Here is a 23,191-nt window from a genome sequence, read left to right as displayed (position 1 = left end):
AAAATGAACTAACCAAGTTCTCCATCCCCCAATTAATCAACCAAGTCTATCATTTACGTAATCGGGAAATGTATAAGATATAACAACTTATCCAATGTGTGGGTTATTATACTGCACCGCGTCTCGGTATTTTATTTCGGGCCATGTCACGTGGTCATGGTGTTAGTAGCTGCTGACAGAGAACTAAGAGAAGGGGGGTATTAATAAGTGGGAAATCTTCACATAATTATTAATAAATCCGAGACGCTCATAATGATTATTTTTGCTATAGTCTAATGTCATTTTGGGTGGCGCACCGGCGGGTGGAATTCAGAACGACTTTTCATCTGTGTAGGCTACTGTAGTCTAGATATTTTATACAGATGTCATACCGTTTGCGGTTTATTATTTCCATCGAATGAAATATATTTTTACTTCTTAATGGAAAATTCATTAAGCTATAGACTAGGCCTACTTAATAGAGCATTCAAATGCGTCTCGTAATTTTTCACTTTAGTTATTTGCATGGTTTTTGCCTTAAAGGGAAACTGAATGCCAACTGAATAAAATCGTGGTTTTCAGTGCGACTTGTGTTTCAAGCGCTCAATTGACAATGAAACATCTCTCATCACTATGGACTCCGCGGCTAGCTGAGTTTATACTGCCAGTTTCCAAGCACGAGGAACGAGGACATGCTGACTCGAAAATATCTGAAGATACGGAATTGTCTTCAGTACGTTAACAAATGCTTAAATTGGAAACAATTCGTGTGGTGGGTTCTCTTTAGCATTTAATGCGCGGTATCCGCTGGCCCCAGCCATCATCGTGCGCCTCCGCCGCTGACATTTATATTGGAAGCAACAGGCTGAGCTCATCGCGCTGGTGAGAAAGTCGCCTTTCATCGGAGAAATTCACTTCATTTGTGTTTATGCAAAACCCTACGAGCCGGGTCGTGCTGACTACAACTCCCCTTTAAACTACCTGGGATAGTGGTGACAATTTGTTGAAACTGGACCTCAAGACGCGCCCACTGAAGAATTGCGGGCTTAGTGCATTTCGTTTACGCGCAGGCGACACACAGCTGTGGAAAACCCGACACTGCAATGTGGAGTGCTGATTGTTGACAGGGCGAAAGAGGGCGGTCAAAACACAGACGGGTTAAACAGCGTGCCTTGCCTATGGTTTCATATCTAACGCCGAGGAGCTGGAATAATTCATTTGCTGTTCATTCAGAGAGCTCCACATCTACACATCCTAGACAGTCACGCATGCCCCAGAGGACCTTTGCACATCAGCACTTCATGCCCGCCCTGGTGATGCCATGCCCCGCAACCACAGCGGAGATGAAGGCGGCACGGGGCTCTGGATGAAAACTTCTCCGGGCCACCGCGCCGAGGGCTATGACTTGAAGGATGTGGAGTCCGGCCGAAGGATGATGAACAACGCCAGTGCCGGGGACGGTTTGCTGTCGGCCTCCAGTGCTACAGGTGCCGGGGGTTCGGAGAGCCTGAGAGGAAACAAGGGAGCCCGGCTCAGCCTGCTGGGAAAGCCGCTCATATACAGCGCTCAGAGCGGCCGGAGAAACGTCCGTTACCGAAGGCTGCAAAATTTACTGTACAACGTGCTGGAGAGACCACGAGCCTGGGCGTTCATCTACCATGCGTTTGTGTAAGTGAAACATTTCATACATCTATCTGCATGGTATGAAGTCTTCTTGCGCAGTTGTTTTATTCCGCCATCGGTCAGAAGCTCATGTCTCCACCTGTTGCCTCCACCTCGAAAGATGCTCCTGTAGACTTCTACCACGATACATGTCTGGACACTTTTCTTGGAAATTCATCTAATGTGAATAAGAATGGGGCCATGATATCCGATGATGATCTGAAATTATAATTTCAATCGGTTTTGGACTTTCCAAAAGGCAGTCATTCTCTTTTTTATTTTGTATTTTTACCATATCTCATCAAAAAAAAAGACAGATTAACTGAACACTTATAACAGACAATCATATGCTGCTGTTTTATTTGTGCTAGATCCTACCCATCTCCAAACCCTGGTCAATTAAGTTGATCTGTTGTATAGCCTACCATGAGTACTCATAATGCCAATAATGAATGCAGAGAGAAATGTCAAGTAAAATAAACCCCTGGTTGTTTCTAATGTAGTCCATACATTCATCTCATCCATACAAACAACCCAGTACCACTTTACTGTCCAATTGTACAGCTAATTCTGAATTTAAAAACCCCCTCACACTGACTCACACTGTTGAAATGTGCAAATTATTCAAGAGCTTTTGTGAAGTAAACATTGTACACAATGAGCGGTACAGATGCAGTGTCTAAATTTGACTCAGTTTCTCACAGCAGGACAAGAATCCTGCAGCAACAGGAAATGTGAATAATTATGTGGGTATTTACACTGACTGTACAAAACATTAGGAACACTTGCTCTTTCCATGAAATAGACTGACCAGGTTTTTCCAGGTGAAAGCTATGATCCCTTGGTGGATGTCACTTGTTAAATCTACTGTTTCAATCAGTGTAGATGAAGAGATTTTTAAGCCTTGAGACATGGATTGTGTACGTGTGCCATTCAGAGGTCGAATGGGCAAGACAACATATTTAAGTTTCTTTGAATTGGGTATGGTGGTAGGTGCCAGGTGCACCGGCTTGAGTGTGTCAAGAACTGCAACGCTGCCGGGTTTTTCACCCTCAACAGTTTGCCATGTGTGTCAATAATGGTCCACCACCCAAAGGACATCCAGCCAACTTGACACAACTGTGGGAAGAATTGGAGTCAACATGGGCCAGCGTCCCTGTGGAACAATTTCAACACCTTGTAGAGTCCATGTGTATATACTGTATGTGTATATTAAATATTTTTACAAATTGTAGGGGTTGATACATTTTTCGTTAGGGCTAATCAGGTCTGACACTTATGTTGAAATGACACAAACTTTAGGAGCCTTTTTAAACCTTCATTACACTACAATGATCAGTACACGATCACAAACAAACTTATGTTGTAACAGACTACAATGTTGAGTAGGCTACAGTGATGAGAATGAGCACTATATATATTCATATGAGCACACCTTATACGAGTTCTTGTGTACCACTTCTATGCGAGTTCTTTATATAAGCACTGTGTATGGGTTATTCTGCTGGGCCCTTACAGTGTTGATATTAAGCAAGTACTTGAGTTCTGCTTCTATAGGCCTTCATCACTTCTATATGCGTTCAGCATACAAGTACTTTATATGAGTCTTCTGTTTGGCCTTGAGGTGGCTCCAGACCAGATACAGGAAAGAGTCCATCTTCACCGCGCCTCGGTGTCTCTGTCCATCTGGTCTCCGTCAGATGGCCTCTGTTTGTTGACCAGGCGACCAGCTGCATTTGATTTCCCGGCGTGTGACAGTGCTGTTATCACGGTCTGTCTCTCTGAGCCTGGCTGGAGGAAGGAAGTGTGTGTGGATGAGTGCAGGGTTCTGAGCATGTTTGTGTTTGTGTGTTGGGCGTATCTGCAGATCAATTGTGGGGTCATAGTTCCTTTGCATTGACAGGCAGCGTATCAAATTGATCATGTTTTTCCAAACATGCCTCATCATTGTGCCATTGAACCATGCAGAAGACTAGTAGGCCTATGTGTATTGTGTTTCTGATACAGTACAGTATAGATACATTATTTGAGCATTCTTTCCCTACCCACTGCAATGTAAGAAATGAGAACAATATTCTTACTACCCATAAAGCATCACTGTATTATTGCTCAGTGATATCATCGTGTCTGGGGTCATCATCTCTGGAGGTGGCTGTCCTTTTTTATGATCCCATGAAGAGAGTGTGTCCATTTTACGTCCCCAAGTTGTTCATGTAAACTCAGCAAATAAAGAGACGTCCCTTTTTCAGGACCCTGTCTTTCAAAGGTAATTCGTAAAAATCCAAATAACTTCACAGATCTTCATTGTAAAAGGATTTTAACACTGTTTCCCATGCTTGTTCAGTGAACCATGAACAATGAATGAACATTCACCTGTGGAACGGTGAATGATGCACTTATAGCTTACAGATGGTAGGCAATTAAGGTCACAGTTATGAAAACTTAGGACACTAAAGAGGCCTTTCTACTGACTCTCAAAAACACCAAAAGAAAGATGCCCAGGCTCCCTGCTCATCTGCGTGAACGTGCTGCAAGGAGGCATGAGGACTGCAGATGTGGCCAGGGCAATAAATTGCAATATCCATACTGTGAGATGCCTAAGACAGCGCTACAGGAAGACAGGACGGACAGCTGATCATCCTCACAGTGACAGCCCAAGTATGACAACACCTGCACAGGATAAGTACATCCGAACATCACACCTGCGGGATAGGTACAGGATGGCAACAACAACTGCCCGAGTTACACCAGGTATGCACAATCCCTCCATCAGTGCTCAGACTGTCTGCAATAGGCTGAGAGAGGCTGGACTGAGGGCTTTAGGCCTGTTGTAAGGCAGGTCCTCACCAGACATCACCGGAAACAACGTCGCCTATGGGCACAAACCCACCATCGCTGGACCAGACAGGGCTGGCAAAAAGTGCTCTTCACTGACGAGTCGCGGTTTTGTCTCACCAGGGTTGATGGTCAGATTCATGTTTATCGTCGAAGGAATGAGCGTTACACCAAAGCCTGTACTCTGGAGCGGGACCGATTTGGAGGTGGAGGGTCCATCATGGTCTGGGGTGGTGTGTCACAGTATCCTCGGACTGAGCTTGTCGTCATTGCAGGCAATCTCAACGCTGTGCGTTACAGGGAAGGCATCCTCCTCCCTCATGTGGTACCCTTCCTGCAGGCTCATCCTTACATGACCCTCCAGCATGACAATGTCACCAGCCATACTGCTCGTTCTGTGCGTGACTCCTTGCAAGACAGGAATGTCAGTGTTCTGTCATGGCCAGCGAAGAGCCCGGATCTTAATCCCATTGAGCACGTCTGGGACCTGTTGGATCAGAGGGTGATGGCTAGGGCCATTCCCCCCAGAAATGTCAGGGAACTTGCAGGTGCCTTGGTGGAAGAGTATGGTAACTCAGGAAGAACTGGCAAATCTGGTGCAGTCCATGAGGAGGAGCTGCACTGCAGTACTTAATGCAGCTGGTGGCCACACCAGAAACTGAATGTTACTTTTGATTTTGACCCCCCCCCCCTCCCCTTGGTTCAGGGACACATTATTCCATTTCTGTTAGTCACATATCTGTGGAACTTGTTCAGTTTATGTCTCAGTTGTTGAATGTTGTTATGTTCATACAAATATTTACACATGTTAAGTTTGCTGAAAATAAACGCAGTTGACAGCTGGAGGACTGTCACACACACACACACACACACACACACACACACACACACACACACACACACACACTACATGTCAATGTTTTAAACGTATGTCAATTTTAAAGTATTTTGTCTGTAAGATTACAGACAAAAAAAATCAAAATATGTTTTGCATGAGCAGCAGAGGACAACATTGTCAGTGCAATTTAGGTATAATGTGTAAAAAAAATCTGTAAAAGATTACAGATAAAATACTTTCAAATGTACATACGTTTAAAACATTGACATGTAGTGTGTGTGTGTGTGTGTGTTGACAGTTGACAGTCCATTTCTTCGTTATGTGCTACACCCCAGCAAGACTATAGCTGTCTCCATTGGCGTCAGCTAATTGGGATCCTAATCAATCAAACTCGGGCGACTAAGGGGTGGGGGTGATTACATCATTACTGCATTGTCAGTTTTTTTTTATTAGAGCACGTGAATCTGATAGGCCAGATTTGTTGATCATATTCTGGACTGCAGAAGCTTGTCTCTTTGGGAGCGCATGGTTGGTTGGATCATGGCTGGGAAGTTAGTGAGTGACTTCTTTTAGCCCTGGGGAGATGAGCAATAGTAGAGTAATAGATATGAAGGATATCCGAGCCCCCCCCCTCCCTCGATCTCGCTTAACTATAGATTGTGACACTGAGACTGATTGGTAATGGATTACACTGTGATTGCCTTAATGCTTACAGAGTCATCTGTAGTGATTGGTGTGAAGGGGCAATAGTTAGCCTTAATATGCAGTTGAATGGCTTCTTCACTGTGTTATCAGCTTTTAGATATCCAATGGAAGTAAATGTTGGTGATTTATTATAGACTATCAAACTGGAAATTATGCTATGTCTGCGCTATACTGTACATGTTCATCTTTTTCAACTTGAGGCTTTTCAAATCGCAGTTGTTTAACAAGGCAGACAGGCGAAGGCAACCAAATTTCAATGTGACACGTGATCGCAATTGTCATCGGGTCATTAGCAATGTTAATACTATGATAAATTAATCAGGATATATGACATGCCTTTCATATAGTTTTTTTTTCCCGTTTTTTTTTTTAAAGGCATGATGTAAGAACGCCTGTTTATTTGTGTTGTTATTGAAGAGGGGACTTTAACCAGTCCATCCCACCTGGAAAAGCTCCCGTGACTCTTCTGAAGCTCTACTTACATGACTCACACACCTGGGGCCCTGGGTGTCTGTGTGTGTTGTGTTGGTTCCTCATCTGCGTCCTAGAGATGACCTTTCCTTTAACTAACAACTTCAGAATACTCTGGGTATGAATGAAGTGGATGTCAGAGGGGATTTACGGAGATAGTCATGTTTTCGCAGAGCACTTTCTACGTTTCACAAATATTCCTTGGAGAAAGTCATCATTTGTAATTGGATTTGCCCAAAATCCCTCTGCCATTTATTTTGTTCAGACATTTAAAGAAGTGATTAGTCCCCAACAATAAAAATTGGTTACAAAAAAATCCCCAATCCCTCAATCACATTACTTTACTACAGTATGTCTAAAAACCAAGACAACCTGGCCCTGAACCAAATTGGATTCGTCTGATGACTGAGTCCAACACAAGATGTTGTTTTTGTGTTTACTCCAATTCCAATGTCTCATAATGCATTCTTGCCTGGCTATTTCAGTGAGCATTTTGATAACTCACAGGAGTTCCTCCTTTGTTCCTGGCCATGCTTTCAGGCGCTATTTACAAGCACTCATCCACCTGGGTCCTTCACCTTTTCCTTGCCAAGACAGAAGGGACAGGCACAGAAGACTGAAGTGCACTTTAGTCAAGGCTTCAATCTAGTAATATCCAGATCTACACCCTCCATATTGACATGCTCTACCTCTACGACCTTTGACCTAGCACGCATACCGTGTCATTTACATGCAAATATATCCGTATCGCATGAACAACAGTGGGTGGAACCCTAATACGACACGACCGCTACAAGGGTCATGAAGAAGATCACAATTTCAAATACTAAATTCTTCCATTTGTATACGAGGTTTAAGATCATAAGATCATGGACGATTACGTTCACAGTCTCAAATACTTCATGATGATATGAGATAGCATACGGAGCCAAAGCAGGATATGCACTGTATGTATTTATCCATTTCATTTTCCCATTTGTGAGTGGGAGAGCAGGACTGAGGGCTGAGCCAGTCTTTGTGCCTAGCTGACTGCATCACTGTCCGCCAGGGACTCGTTTCCCTTCTGCCTACCCCCCTCTGACTCCCGCCCCACTCCTCCCCCAACACTCAGACACAGTGCCGCCATTCATCTTACCTTTGGATTAACGAGATCTTATCCCTGCAAGTATGTCAGGGGCAGGAAAGCGTGGGGAAATGGATACGCACATGGAACCTTCCGGCTCGTCCGGTTCCTGCGCTGGCATGCGGGGCGGCTAAACCCGGGTGTACACTACATGGTTTTGGGCCTGATTTACCTGTCCCAGACAAGTTTTTGAGCACGGAGACAAAATCCTCATGTCGTTGCCTACTCGAGGCGCGCGTCTGTCACCAATGCTCGTTTAAAGTTATCGGATCAGAGACGCAACATGAGGGCTACCGACCGTGTCTTTGAGCGGTCCCAGACCTCTCGATATTTTTAAACGTGTTTTATTTTATCAACACACAATCTGCAATGCTCTTGTAGTGGGAGAGGTGCAGTGACACGTCTTGAGAACGGTGATCAGCAATAGCCAATGAGAGCTCGCCAGAGAGGGTGTTCGTTCCCGAGTATGGCCAGGGTGGTGGTTGCAGGGTCTGTGGTGGATGTTGGATGAATGGTATAACACTGACAGTAAGCCTTCTGTGCATCACACCCCAAGGTGTTATGCAAGACTGTATTTTTCTTTTGCAATCTCACCCCGCTCTATGGTTGAGGAAGTAAGTCATTTCCTCATGCAGAATCTATAGAAAGTTTTTTTTTTATGAAACTGAGATAAAATAGACATATCCTTGAGCTGCTGCAGGCAATCCATCTGTCACTCAATTTGACACGTCGAAATGCCACATCTTCTTCTTCTTCCTGGAATCAGCCTACTCCACTGCCATGTTGTCCTTTCCCGGTTTCTCCCGCCTCGAGCAAACCCGCATTCATCAACACACCAATGAAGAAGACCCACGCCCATACTACACTGATGCACACTGCAATGGAAGTGATGGCGCGCCAATGCTATTCACATTCTACGCTGTGCACGTTGTCAGTGTAATGGCCGCTCCTCGGCCTAGACACATCAAATCAAACGTATTTAAAGTTCATTAAAACATGGCATGCAGGACACTGTGTCACTGACTAACCAATCCAGAGCAATAGATTCAGTAAGATCCCATACACTCTCCCTTGTTTCCCCCATTGGAAGGCATGTGTACTGTTTACTGGCTAGCTCTCTGACTCAATGGAAAAAAGCGTGAGTCTTCCCGCTCAGTCAGGCGAAGGTGAAGTCATTCAGACGCAGCGACGCAGAGCCAGTAAACACTGTGTCCGGCGGTGTGATTCAGTAAGATGTATAGTTGTTAAGAGAGAGGTGTCTTTTTGAAGGAGGACAGAGTGTTTTGATAGTCACAAGGAGACTGCGTGACACAAAGCAGAAGCGTCAGACAGACAAACTTGACGGCAGAGAAGACGGTGGCTGGTTGAAGAAAGGCCAGAACAGAGGTGATGACGAGAGGAAGCTTGAATAGGGACGTTGATGCAAGGAAGGAGTGCAAGTGTGTGTGTGTGTGTGTGTGTGTGTGTGTGTGTGTGTGTGTGTGTGTGTGTGTGTGCTTGTTTGCAGTGGTGGAAAAAGTACACAATAGTCATACCTGAGTAAAAGTGAAGTGCCCAGTAAAATACTACTTGAGTAAAAGTGAAGTCACCCAGTAAAATACTACTTGAGTAAAAGTGAAGTCGCCCAGTAAAATACTACTTGAGTAAAAGTGAAGTCACCCAGTAAAATACTACTTGAGTAAAAGTGAAGTCGCCCAGTAAAATACTACTTGAGTAAAAGTGAAGTCACCCAGTAAAATACTACTTGAGTAAAAGTGAAGTCGCCCAGTAAAATACTACTTGAGTAAAAGTGAAGTCACCCAGTAAATACTACTTGAGTAAAAGTGAAGTCGCCCAGTAAAATACTACTTGAGTAAAAGTGAAGTCACCCAGTAAAATACTACTTGAGTAAAAGTGAAGTCGCCCAGTAAAATACTACTTGAGTAAAAGTGAAGTCACCCAGTAAAATACTACTTGAGTAAAAGTGAAGTCACCCAGTAAAATACTACTTGAGTAAAAGTGAAGTCACCCAGTAAAATACTACTTGAGTAAAAGTCTGAAAGTATTTGGTTTTAAATGTACTTAAATATCAAAAGTTCATGTAATTGCTAAAATATGTATTTATTTATTTAACTAGTCAGTTAAGAACAAATTCTTATTTATAATGACAGTGTGTTAGCTGGATTCGATCTAGCAACCTTTCGGTTACTGGCCCAATGCTCTAACCATTAAGTTACCTGCCACCCCAATATCAAAAAGTAAAAGTATAAATCATTTCAAATTCTAATTATTCAGCAAACCACACTCCACCATTTTCTTGTTTTTTTAAATTTAAAGATATCCAGGGGCACACTCCAGCAAGAATGTTTGTTTCGTGAGTCCACCAGATCAGAGGCAGTAGGGATGACCAGGGATGTTCTCTTGATAAGCGTGTGATTTGGACCATTTTCTTGTCCTGCTAAGCATTCAAAATATAACGAGTTCTTTTGGGTGTCAGGGACAATTTATGGAGTAAAACGTACATTATTTTATTTCGGAATGTAGTCAAGTAAAAGTAAAAGTTGACAAAAATAGAAAAAATAAAGTACAGCTACACCAAAAAACGACTTAAATACTACTTTAAATTATTTTGACTTTAGCAATTTACGCCACTGCTTGCTTGAGACGTCTGCAGTAGGAGTGTGCAAGTGTGTGTGTGTGTTTGTGTTGGGCCCAAGAAGAGCACAGGCGGGGGAGTGTTATAGCCTTCGTGCTCTGAAGACGTGCCACAAAAATGTTCTCCCCATTCATCCACCCAAGTGGCCAAACATCCCGCTTGTGTGACAAAACGTTTTAACATGCTAATTATATTTAAATCATATTTAAATCTTTATATATATATTTTTTTTTTTCTGACCTGCTCTCCTTGTTGACAACATTTATATATGGCTTTCTGCATAGCCTGCTTCTGTATCACACAGGCTTTGATCAAGGCCTCTCCTTGGACTAGCTAAATTCACACACACACACATCGTCCGAATTGGATGATTCATGAAATAAGATTACACCAGATGTATCGAACTCCGTAAGGTTGAAGATCCAGTCCTACTTCTGTAAAGAACTCACCTTGAACTTAGCTTGTTAAAAACCTGTCAGACTCTCACACGAATCATCAGACTTAGGAAACGTAATGTTATCAGACATCCCTGCATGTAGTTGTACGTTGTACAGGTTCTAGCATGTAGTTGTACGCTGTACAGGTTCTAGCATGTAGTTGTGCATTTACTTCCATATAGCCCTATATGCCTATGTGAGTCACTATGAATGGCCTCCGAAACACAGGTGTCTAATTTCAGGACTATGTTTGCACTGAGGGAGTTTCCACATAACTGTTTTTAGAGATGGCCTAGCCACAAACATAGAAACACACAGGGCACTTCCACACAGGCGCACGTTGCTTTAGCTAACAAACAAACCTCACTCATTTACCCAAACCACATCTCAACCATTTTCCTCCCACATGACCTTAGGTTCTGAGAAAGCTGTGCGACGTTGTTTGATCTCAATGACACCCAGACCTTGTCGTTTTACGTAGAGGCTCACTTTCAGTTTGCTTATGGGAGGTTTGTGTAACTGACAAGGGCACAGCCAATCATATCTGGGCTCTCCATCAGTTTCGGGACTACTGAGAAAAGTACCCCACTACCCAGTTCTTTGCCATCATCATCATCATCTCTGTTTTGATCCTTCTTTCTTTCTTTTGCCGTTTTGTTCTCTGCAAATCCTCCCGCCTGTTTCTCCAACTAACCCATCTCTCTCTTTCCTTCCCTTCTTTTCTCTCCACCCCAATTGTTTCTTTGATATTATGTCTCTTCTCCTCTTATCTCCCACTGTGACCAACACAACAACAACAACAAAACAAATCCCGCTCGATGACATACTCTCAACTGCTAGTCGGGTATAACTGCAGAGATCCCCCATCGCTGTCCCTCTCTCTGGGCTAAAGCCTCACTCTGCCTTTGCCAACGGGGCTTCTCCGACACTGCTCTCTAACCCCATGGCCGATGGAGATACTGTTTGTTTGAACCGCTGTCACGGCGCACGGCCGTGGAAGCTAGCATGAGCGGCTAATTATATTGAGGAGCGAACTACCATAGCGAGGACACAGACATTGTGAGCCAGGAGGGAGGAATAGAGCCCTGTACGAGCATGAATTTAAAGCCTGAGCAGTACCCATGCGGGCGACAATTTAAGGCCCTGCCTGAACACCGAAATCAGCAATAACTTCCTCCGTTCGTAAATCCATTAGCTGCTCCTCTCTGTCTGCCACTCGCCCGCACTGAGTCTGTAAGTATCCATAGCAACGGCTCGGCCTGGGCTGCTCAGTGACGATACATGAGAGAGCAGTGAGCTGTTAGCTACTTCTCCGTCACTCTAAACTCAGAACTCAACGTTATTATTTTCTCTCCTGTTTTATATGTGAAGCACTTCTTACACCATGATATGATAGTCAGATAGGACTGTACTACAGCAGAGCACGGCTCAGCTTCAAAACGTTAGTGATCAATTTAGTGATACCACAGCCCTACCCGTTCCCTGGTTAGTGATGAAAAATCATCCCTACCCACCCCGAACCCGATGTATAATGTCGAGGGTCTGTTGGGCTCGGGTCGGGTAGCAGAGCTCTAGGGAGGGAGCACGTGCGTCGGCTATCTGTCCTCTCCTGGTTTTGTTGTCTTGTTAGCTGCCTCCTTTACTGTGCTGATGTTGTTGTTGTTGTTGTTTCTGTTCCTCCAGCTTTAATCACAAATGGGGGAGAAATGGGGCCAGCAGATGCTAGTCTCTGAGGGAGATGGAGGGGAGGCTACTTGACTCATTTCGGGGGCTAAGTGTTCGGTCTGACAGCATGTTATGTGGATTTGGACATATTTGGACAAATAACTCCTTTTTTTGAGGCTATTAATGCTGTCTACTGGCAAATTGGAAAATATCCTAAATAGAACTTAAAAGCTACGACGAGCTTGAGCTCCTTCTGTCCTTGGTCTGAGAGAGCGTTATGAGGATTTGGACAAATAACCAAATCAAAAATCAAATCAAATTTTATTTGTCACATACACATGGTTAGCAGATGTTAATGCGAGTGTAGCGAAATGCTTGTGCTTCTAGTTCCGACAATGCAGTAATAACGAACAAGTAATCTAACTAACAATTCCAAAAAAAAACACTACTGTCTTATACACAGTGTAAGGGGATAAAGAATATGTACATAAGGATATATGAATGAGTGATGGTACAGAGCAGCATAGGCAAGATACAGTAGATGATATCGAGTACAGTATATACATATGAGATGAGTATGTAAACCAAGTGGCATAGTTAAAGTGGCTAGTGATACATGTATTACATAAGGATGCAGTCGATGATATAGAGTACAGTATCTACGTATGCATATGAGATGAATAATGTAGGGTAAGTAACATTATATAAGGTAGCATTGTTTAAAGTGGCTAGTGATATATTTACATCATTTCCCATCAATTCCCATGATTAAAGTGGCTGGAGTAGAGTCAGTGTCATTGACAGTGTGTTGGCAGTAGCCACTCAATGTTAGTGGTGGCTGTTTAACAGTCTGATGGCCTTGAGATAGAAGCTGTTTTTCAGTCTCTCGGTCCCAGCTTTGATGCACCTGTACTGACCTCGCCTTCTGGATGACAGCGGGGTGAACAGGCAGTGGCTCGGGTGGTTGATGTCCTTGATGATCTTTATGGCCTTCCTGTAGCATCGGGTGGTGTAGGTGTCCTGGAGGGCAGGTAGTTTGCCCCGGTGATGCGTTGTGCAGACCTCACTACCCTCTGGAGAGCCTTACGGTTGAGGGCGGTGCAGTTGCCATACCAGGTGGTGATACAGCCCGCCAGGATGCTCTCGATTGTGCATCTGTAGAAGTTTGTGAGTGCTTTTGGTGACAAGCCGAATTTCTTCAGCCTCCTGAGGTTGAAGAGGCGCTGCTGCGCCTTCCTCACGATGCTGTCTGTGTGAGTGGACCAATTCAGTTTGTCTGTGATGTGTATGCCGAGGAACTTAAAACTTGCTACCCTCTCCACTACTGTTCCATCGATGTGGATGGGGGTGTTCCCTCTGCTGTTTCCTGAAGTCCACAATCATCTCCTTAGTTTTGTTGACGTTGAGTGTGAGGTTATTTTCCTGACACCACACTCCGAGGGCCCTCACCTCCTCCCTGTAGGCTGTCTCGTCGTTGTTGGTAATCAAGCCTACCACTGTTGTGTCGTCCGCAAACTTGATGATTGAGTTGGAGGCGTGCATGGCCACGCAGTCGTGGGTGAACAGGGAGTACAGGAGAGGGCTCAGAACGCACCCTTGTGGGGCCCCAGTGTTGAGGATCAGCGGGGAGGAGATGTTGTTGCCTACCCTCACCACCTGGGGGCGGCCCGTCAGGAAGTCCAGAACCCAGTTGCACAGGGCGGGGTCGAGACCCAGGGTCTCGAGCTTGATGACGAGCTTGGAGGGTACTATGGTGTTGAATGCCGAGCTGTAGTCGATGAACAGCATTCTCACATAGGTATTCCTCTTGTCCAGATGGGTTAGGGCAGTGTGCAGTGTGGTTGAGATTGCATCGTCTGTGGACCTATTTGGGCGGTAAGCAAATTGGAGTGGGTCTAGGGTGTCAGGTAGGGTGGAGGTGATATGGTCCTTGACTAGTCTCTCAAAGCACTTCATGATGACGGATGTGAGTGCTACGGGGCGGTAGTCGTTTAGCTCAGTTACCTTAGCTTTCTTGGGAACAGGAACAATGGTGGCCCTCTTGAAGCATGTGGGAACAGCAGACTGGTATAGGGATTGATTGAATATGTCCGTAAACACACCGGCCAGCTGGTCTGCGCATGCTCTGAGGGCGCGGCTGGGGATGCCGTCTGGGCCTGCAGCCTTGCGAGGGTTAACACGTTTAAATGTCTTACTCACTTCGGCTGCAGTGAAGGAGAGACCGCATGTTTTCGTTGCAGGCCGTGTCAGTGGCACTGTATTGTCCTCAAAGCGGGCAAAAAGTTATTTAGTCTGCCTGGGAGCAAGACATCCTGGTCCGTGACTGGGCTGGGTTTCTTCCTGTAGTGCGTGATTGACTGTAGACCCTGCCACATGCCTCTTGTGTCTGAGCCGTTGAATTGAGATTCTACTTTGTCTCTGTACTGGCGCTTAGCTTGTTTGATAGCCTTGCGGAGGGAATAGCTGCACTGTTTGTAGCACTGTTTGTATTCAGCCATGTTACCAGACACCTTGCCCTGATTAAAAGCAGTGGTTCGTGCCTTCAGTTTCACACGAATGCTGCCATCAATCCAAGGTTTCTGGTTAGGGAATGTTTTAATCGTTGCTATGGGAACGACATCTTCAACGCACGTTCTAATGAACTCGCACACTGAATCAGCGTATTCGTCAATGTTGTTGTCTGACGCAATACGAAACATCTCCCAGTCCACGTGATGGAAGCAGTCTTGGAGTGTGGAGTCAGCTTGGTCGGACCAGCGTTGGACAGACCTCAGCGTGGGAGCCTCTTGTTTTAGTTTCTGTCTGTAGGCAGGGATCAACAAAATGGAGTCGTGGTCAGCTTTTCCGAAAGGGGGGCGGGGCAGGGCCTTATATGCGTCGCGGAAGTTAGAGTAACAATGATCCAGGGTCTTTCCACCCCTGGTTGCGCAATCGATATGCTGATAAAATTTAGGGAGTCTTGTTTTCAGATTAGAATTTGAAGGGATTCGGAAAATGTGTCATAGGCCTGTCCACAATAGATCAAAGAAGCTAAGACGTTCGACCTCCTGCTTGGATTGTAAGTAAACCCAACCATCCCTCAAAAAAAGGACAATTTTCAGCGTGCAGTACGTCATCTCCATAGCAACCATCAAGACTAGACGGGGTGGTAGGCTGAAGAAAATGCACACTCTGTCTCTCTCATCTGACCAGTATAGCTCTTCTTACCAAACAGCTAACACACTGTCACCCACCGCTAGGCTAAAGCTACTCTAGTTAGCCATGGGAGACAATTAGCCACTAGCCGTGCCCGGGTCGTGTGTGGACGTCCATTTCCCCCCCTCTAAGAGTAACACAGCCACTCCCCCCAACCCAACACACACACGCACACAGTAGAGCTATTCCATCACTCTGACCATTTTAATGTCACATGGGCTATGTGCACCTCGAGCAGCGTTGAAGCTGTGACCCATTGGTCAGGGGCACTTTGTTGGTGATTAGACGTCATCATCAGGCCGTAGGATCCTCTGCTGTGCTACACTAACAACGGAGGAGTTTGCATAGCAGTGAGGGAATCAAACCATGGTGTTGACTAATACATGGGATTCATATGTTTATGGATTTGGTTACTGCTCTTTCTCTCCCTCCCACCTCTCTCTCTCCCTCTCCCTCCCACCTCTCTCTCCCCCTCTCTCTCTCCCTCTCTCCCCCTCTCTCTCTCCCTCTCTCCCCCTCTCTCTCTCTCTCTCTCCCCCTCTCTCTCTCTCTCTCTCTCTCTCCCTCCCCCCTCTCTCTCTCCCTCCCCCTCTCTATGTCTCTCTCTCTCGCTCCCCCTCTCTCTCTCCCCCTCTCTCTCTCCCTCCCCCACTCTCTCACTCCACTCTCTCTCTCTCTCTCTCTCTCTCTCTCTCTCCCCCCACTCTCTCTCTCTCCCTCCCCTCTCTCTCTCCCTCCCCCTCTCTCCCTCCCCCACTCTCTCTCTCTCCCTCCCCTCGCTCTCTCTCTCCCTCCCCTCTCTCTCTCCCTCCCCCACTCTCTCTCTCTCCCTCCCCCCTCTCCCTCCCTCTCTCTCCCTCCCCCTCTCTCTCCCACCTCTCTCTCCCTCCCCCACTCTCTCTCCCCCCCCTCTCTCTCTCTCTCCCTCCCCTCTCTCTCTCTCCCTCCCCCCCTCTCCCTCCCCTCTCTCTCCCTCCCCCTCTCTCTCCCACCTCTCTCTCCCTTCCCCCACTCTCTCTCTCTCCCTCCCCCCCCCCTCTCTCTCTCTCTCTCTCTCTCTCTCTCTCTCCCCTCTCTCTCCCTCTCTCTCTCTCTCTCTCTCTCTCTCCCCCTCTCTCTCTCTCCCCCCCTCTCTCTCTCTCTCTCTCTCTCTCTCCCCCTCTCTCTCACCCCCTCTCTCTCACCCTCCCACCACCTCTCTCTCTCTCTCTCTCCTCCCCCTCTCTCTCTCTCTCTCTCGCTCCCCCACTCTCTCTCTCTCTCTCTCCCTCCCTCTCTCTCTCCCTCCCTCTCTCTCTCTCTCTCTCCCTCTCTCTCTCTCTCCCCCATCTCTCTCTTGGATTTGTTTTGTTTATTTTGTGTTTTTTCACACAGGTTTACTTTGGGTTCAGCAAATTACACAATCGTTGGGTTAGTCATAAAAAAAGGCCTTTAAAATGCAGCATCGTCTTATCTAACGAAGGCTCGGTCAACATTGTGATGTGGTCAGCATTATTTAAGGGAGAGCCATCCAAGGGCAGTGGGTTGTCTACATCAGTGTCCAGCTAACGGTGTTGCTGCCTGCAGGGGTCAGGCAGAGTGACGCTTCCTGGAAAGAGTGGACAGCAGCAGATAGAGAGAGAGAGAGCAAAAGAGAGAGAGAACAACACAGAGGAGAGCAGCAGTAGATAGAGGGGGAGAGAGAGAGAGAGATTGGTCCCCCGGTAGTGGTGTCTACAGTATCAGGGGCCCTCTGACCTCCATGTGTTACCCACAAGGCCCCACGACAGCTGGCCAAGCAGCCTGTCCACCAACACCGGTGTCCCCTCCACCTTGAGAGGGAGATGGAGAGAAAGGGGGGAGAGAGCAGGGATGATGGAGGGAGGGAGGGACAAAGAAAGAGAGAGTGAGGGAGTGGGAGAGAAAGAGCAACATTGAGGATAAGAGGAAAGAAAAGTAGAACGTGGAAAAGAGAGAGATGTGCTGGCTGGCTCTCTCTAGTGCCTCTAGACTGGAAGGCAGTGCTGGTCGGTGGACACATTGCTCCACTCTGGCATACTGCAGCATGTCAGCAGCACTACTCAGAAAAAAAGGTGCTATCTAGAACCTAAAAGCGTTCTTCCCTTTGAAGAACCCTTTTTGGTTCCAGGTAGAACCTTTTTGGGTTCCATGTGGAACCCTTTCCATGGAGGGCTGTACATGGAACCCAAAAAGGTTCTACCTGGAACCCAAGAGGGTTTTTACCTGGAACCAGGGGGGACAGCGGAATAACTCTTTTGGAGCCCTTTGTTCTCTGGAGTGTACGCCTCAAATGTGTTTACTAAACCTCTCTTAAAAAAATGTGTTTACTAAACCTCTCTTAAAAAAATGTGTTTACTAAGCCTCTCTTTAAAAAATGTGTTTACTAAACCTCACGTAAAAATGTGTTTACTAAACCTCACTTAAAAATGTGTTTACTAAACCTCACTTAAAAATGTGTTTACTTAACCTCACTTAAAAATGTGTTTTCTAAACCTCTCTTAAAAAATGTGTTTACTAAACCTCTCTTAAAAATGTGTTTACTAAACCTCATGTAAAAATGTGTTTACTAAACCTCACGTAAAAATGTGTTTACTAAACCTCATGTAAAAATGTGTTTACTAAACCTCATGTAAAAATGTGTTTACTAAACCTCATGTAAAAATGTGTTTACTAAACCTCATGTAAAAATGTGTTTACTAAACCTCATGTAAAAATGTGTTTACTAAACCTCATGTAAAAATGTGTTTACTAAACCTCATGTAAAAATGTGTTTACTAAACCTCACGTAAAAATGTGTTTACTAAACCTCACTTAAAAATGTGTTTACTAAACCTCACGTAAAAATGTGTTTACTAAACCTCATGTAAAAATGTGTTTACTAAACCTCATGTAAAAATGTGTTTACTAAACCTCATGTAAAAATGTGTTTACTAAACCTCATGTAAAAATGTGTTTACTAAACCTCATGTAAAAATGTGTTTACTAAACCTCATGTAAAAACGTGTTTACTAAACCTCATGTAAAAATGTGTTTACTAAACCTCATGTAAAAATGTGTTTACTAAACCTCATGTAAAAATGTGTTTACTAAACCTCATGTAAAAATGTGTTTACTAAACCTCACGTAAAAAATGTGTTTACTAAACCTCACGTAAAAATGTGTTTACTAAACCTCACGTAAAAATGTGTTTACTAAACCTCATGTAAAAATGTTTAAAAATGTGTTTACTAAACCTCATGTAAAAATGTGTTTACTAAACCTCATGTAAAAATGTGTTTACTAAACCTCATGTAAAAATGTGTTTACTAAACCTCATGTAAAAATGTGTTTACTAAACCTCATGTAAAAATGTGTTTACTAAACATCACGTAAAAATGTGTTTACTAAACCTCATGTAAAAATGTGTTTACTAAACCTCATGTAAAAATGTGTTTACTAAACCTCATGTAAAAATGTGTTTACTAAACCTCACGTAAAAATGTGTTTACTAAACCTCATGTAAAAATGTGTTTACTAAACCTCATGTAAAAATGTGTTTACTAAACCTCACGTAAAAATGTGTTTACTAAACCTCATGTAAAAATGTGTTTACTAAACCTCATGTAAAAATGTGTTTACTAAACCTCACATAAAAATGTGTTTACTAAACCTCATGTAAAAATGTGTTTACTAAACCTCACGTAAAAATGTGTTTACTAAACCTCACTTAAAAATGTGTTTACTAAACCTCACGTAAAAATGTGTTTACTAAACCTCACGTAAAAATGTGTTTACTAAACCTCATGTAAAAATGTGTTTACTAAACCTCATGTAAAAATGTGTTTACTAAACCTCATGTAAAAATGTGTTTACTAAACCTCATGTAAAAATGTGTTTACTAAACCTCATGTAAAAATGTGTTTACTAAACCTCACGTAAAAATGTGTTTACTAAACCTCACGTAAAAATGTGTTTACTAAACCTCACTTAAAAATGTGTTTACTAAACCTCACGTAAAAATGTGTTTACTAAACCTCATGTAAAAATGTGTTTACTAAACCTCACGTAAAAATGTGTTTACTAAACCTCACTTAAAAATGTGTTTACTAAACCTCACTTAAAAATGTGTTTACTAAACCTCACTTAAAAATGTGTTTACTGGGGCCTCCCGGGTGGTGCAGTGGTTAATGGCACTGTACTGCAGCGCCAGCTGTGACACCAGAGACTCTGGGTTTGCGCCCAGGCTCTGTCATAACCGGCCGCGACCGGGAGGTCCGTGGGGCGACTCACAATTGGCCCAGCGTCGTCCGGGTTAGGTGCGGCTGGCTTCCGGGTTGGATGGCGCTGCGTTAAGAAGCAGTGCGGCTTGGTTGGGTTGTGTATCGGAGGACGCATGACTTTCATCCTTCGTCTCTCCCGAACCCATACGGTAGTTGTAGCGATGAGACAAGATAGTAGCTACTAAACAATTGGATACTACGAAATTGGGGAGAAAAAGGGGTAAAATAAAAAATATATAAAAAATATTTTTTAAAACGTGTTTACTAAACCTCACGTAGAAATGTGTTTACTAAACCTCATGTAAAAATGTGTTTACTAAACCTCATGTAAAAATGTGTTTACTAAACCTCATGTAAAAATGTGTTTACTAAACCTCACGTAAAAATGTGTTTACTAAAATGTTTACTAAACCTCATGTAAAAATGTGTTTACTAAACCTCATGTAAAAATGTGTTTACTAAACCTCATGTAAAAATGTGTTTACTAAACCTCATGTAAAAATGTGTTTACTAAACCTCATGTAAAAATGTGTTTACTAAACCTCATGTAAAAATGTGTTTACTAAACCACGTAAAAATGTGTTTACTAAACCTCATGTAAAAATGTGTTTACTAAACCTCATGTAAAAATGTGTTTACTAAACCTCATGTAAAAATGTGTTTACTAAACCTCATGTAAAAATGTGTTAACTAAACCTCATGTAAAAATGTGTTTACTAAACCTCATTAAAAATGTGTTTACTAAACCTCACGTAAAAATGTGTTTACTAAACCTCATGTAAAAATGTGTTTACTAAACCTCATGTAAAAATGTGTTTACTAAACATCACGTAAAAATGTGTTTACTAAACCTCATGTAAAAATGTGTTTACTAAACCTCATGTAAAAATGTGTTTACTAAACCTCATGTAAAAATGTGTTTACTAAACCTCACGTAAAAATGTGTTTACTAAACCTCATGTAAAAATGTGTTTACTAAACCTCATGTAAAAATGTGTTTACTAAACCTCACGTAAAAATGTGTTTACTAAACCTCATGTAAAAATGTGTTTACTAAACCTCATGTAAAAATGTGTTTACTAAACCTCACGTAAAAATGTGTTTACTAAACCTCATGTAAAAATGTGTTTACTAAACCTCATGTAAAAATGTGTTTACTAAACCTCACGTAAAAATGTGTTTACTAAACCTCACTTAAAAATGTGTTTACTAAACTCACGTAAAAATGTGTTTACTAAACCTCAAAAATGTGTTTACTAAACCTCATGTAAAAATGTGTTTACTAAACCTCATGTAAAAATGTGTTTACTAAACCTCATGTAAAAATGTGTTTACTAAACCTCATGTAAAAATGTGTTTACTAAACCTCACGTAAAAATGTGTTTACTAAACCTCACTTAAAAATGTGTTTACTAAACCTCACGTAAAAATGTGTTTACTAAAATGTAAAAATGTTTACTAAACCATGTAAAAATGTGTTTACTAAACCTCATGTAAAAATGTGTTTACTAAACCTCATGTAAAAATGTGTTTACTAAACCTCATGTAAAAATGTGTTTACTAAACCTCACGTAAAAATGTGTTTACTAAACCTCACGTAAAAATGTGTTTACTAAACCTCACTTAAAAATGTGTTTACTAAACCTCACGTAAAAATGTTTACTAAACCTCATGTAAAAATGTGTTTACTAAACCTCACTTAAAAATGTGTTTACTAAACCTCACTTAAAAATGTGTTTACTAAACCTCACTTAAAAATGTGTTTACTGGGGCCTCCCGGGTGGTGCAGTGGTTAATGGCGCTGTACTGCAGCGCCAGCTGTGACACCAGAGACTCTGGGTTTGCGCCCAGGCTCTGTCATAACCGGCCGCGACCGGGAGGTCCGTGGGGGCGACTCACAATTGGCCCAGCGTCGTCCGGGTTAGGTGCGGCTGGCTTCCGGGTTGGATGGCGCTGCGTTAAGAAGCAGTGCGGCTTGGTTGGGTTGTGTATCGGAGGACGCATGACTTTCATCCTTCGTCTCTCCCGAGCCCATACGGTAGTTGTAGCGATGAGACAAGATAGTAGCTACTAAACAATTGGATACTACGAAATTGGGGAGAAAAAGGGGTAAAATAAAAATATATAAAAATATTTTTTAAAACGTGTTTACTAAACCTCACGTAGAAATGTGTTTACTAAACCTCATGTAAAAATGTGTTTACTAAACCTCATGTAAAAAATGTAAAAATGTGTTTACTAAACCTCATGTAAAAATGTGTTTACTAAACTAAACCTCACGTAAAAATGTGTTTACTAAACCTCATGTAAAAATGTGTTTACTAAAAATGTGTTTACTAAACCTCATGTAAAAATGTGTTTACTAAACCTCATGTAAAAATGTAAAAATGTAAAAATGTGTTTACTAAACCTCATGTAAAAATGTGTTTACTAAACCTCATGTAAAAATGTGTTTACTAAACCTCATGTAAAAATGTGTTTACTAAACCTCATGTAAAAATGTGTTTACTAAACCTCATGTAAAAATGTGTTTACTAAACCTCATGTAAAAATGTGTTTACTAAACCTCATGTAAAAATGTGTTTACTAAACCTCATGTAAAAATGTGTTTACTAAACCTCATGTAAAAAAATGTGTTTACTAAACTCATGTCTAAACCTCATGTAAAAATGTGTTTACTAAACCTCATGTAAAAATGTGTTTACTAAACCTTAAAAATGTGTTTACTAAACCTCATGTAAAAATGTGTTTACTAAACCTCATGTAAAAATGTGTTTACTAAACCTCATGTAAAAATGTGTTTACTAAACCTCATGTAAAAATGTGTTTACTAAACCTCATGTAAAAATGTGTTTACTAAACCTAAAAATGTGTTTACTGTAAAAATGTGTTTACTAAACCTCATGTAAAAATGTGTTTACTAAACCTCATGTAAAAATGTGTTTACTAAACCTCACGTAAAAATGTGTTTACTAAACCTCATGTAAAAATGTGTTTACTAAACTCATGTAAAAATGTGTTTACTAAACCTCACGTAAAAATGTGTTTACTAAACCTCATGTAAAAATGTGTTTACTAAACCTCATGTAAAAATGTGTTTACTAAACCTCACGTAAAAATGTGTTTACTAAACCTCACTTAAAAATGTGTTTACTAAACCTCACGTAAAAATGTGTTTACTAAACCTCATGTAAAAATGTGTTTACTAAACCTCATGTAAAAATGTGTTTACTAAACCTCATGTAAAAATGTGTTTACTAAACCTCATGTAAAAATGTGTTTACTAAACCTCATGTAAAAATGTGTTTACTAAACCTCACGTAAAAATGTGTTTACTAAACCTCACGTAAAAATGTGTTTACTAAACCTCACTTAAAAATGTGTTTA

General features: G+C 42.6%; 1 protein-coding gene across 3 annotated transcripts in view; it reads left to right on the top strand.

The window, feature by feature from the left end:
- Positions 1-358: 358 nt before the first annotated feature.
- The window catches only part of LOC112235426 (potassium voltage-gated channel subfamily KQT member 5), a 160,844-nt gene continuing 138,011 nt past the window's right edge, over positions 359-23,191 (top strand). The window contains exon 1 of one of the 3 annotated variants that reach the window (XM_042310720.1): positions 359-1,647. In XM_042310720.1, coding sequence (XP_042166654.1) covers positions 1,301-1,647 — 347 coding nt within the window. In that variant the 5' untranslated portion in view covers positions 359-1,300. The remainder of the gene's footprint in view (positions 1,648-23,191) is intronic. The other 2 variants (XM_042310718.1, XM_042310719.1) reach the window with 2 other exon arrangements.

Source organism: Oncorhynchus tshawytscha, linkage group LG32 (assembly GCF_018296145.1).
Source record: "Oncorhynchus tshawytscha isolate Ot180627B linkage group LG32, Otsh_v2.0, whole genome shotgun sequence".
Taxonomy (NCBI): domain Eukaryota; kingdom Metazoa; phylum Chordata; class Actinopteri; order Salmoniformes; family Salmonidae; genus Oncorhynchus; species Oncorhynchus tshawytscha.
The sequence above is the reverse complement of the archived record's forward strand: the minus strand, read 5'-3'. Positions and strand labels throughout refer to the sequence as shown.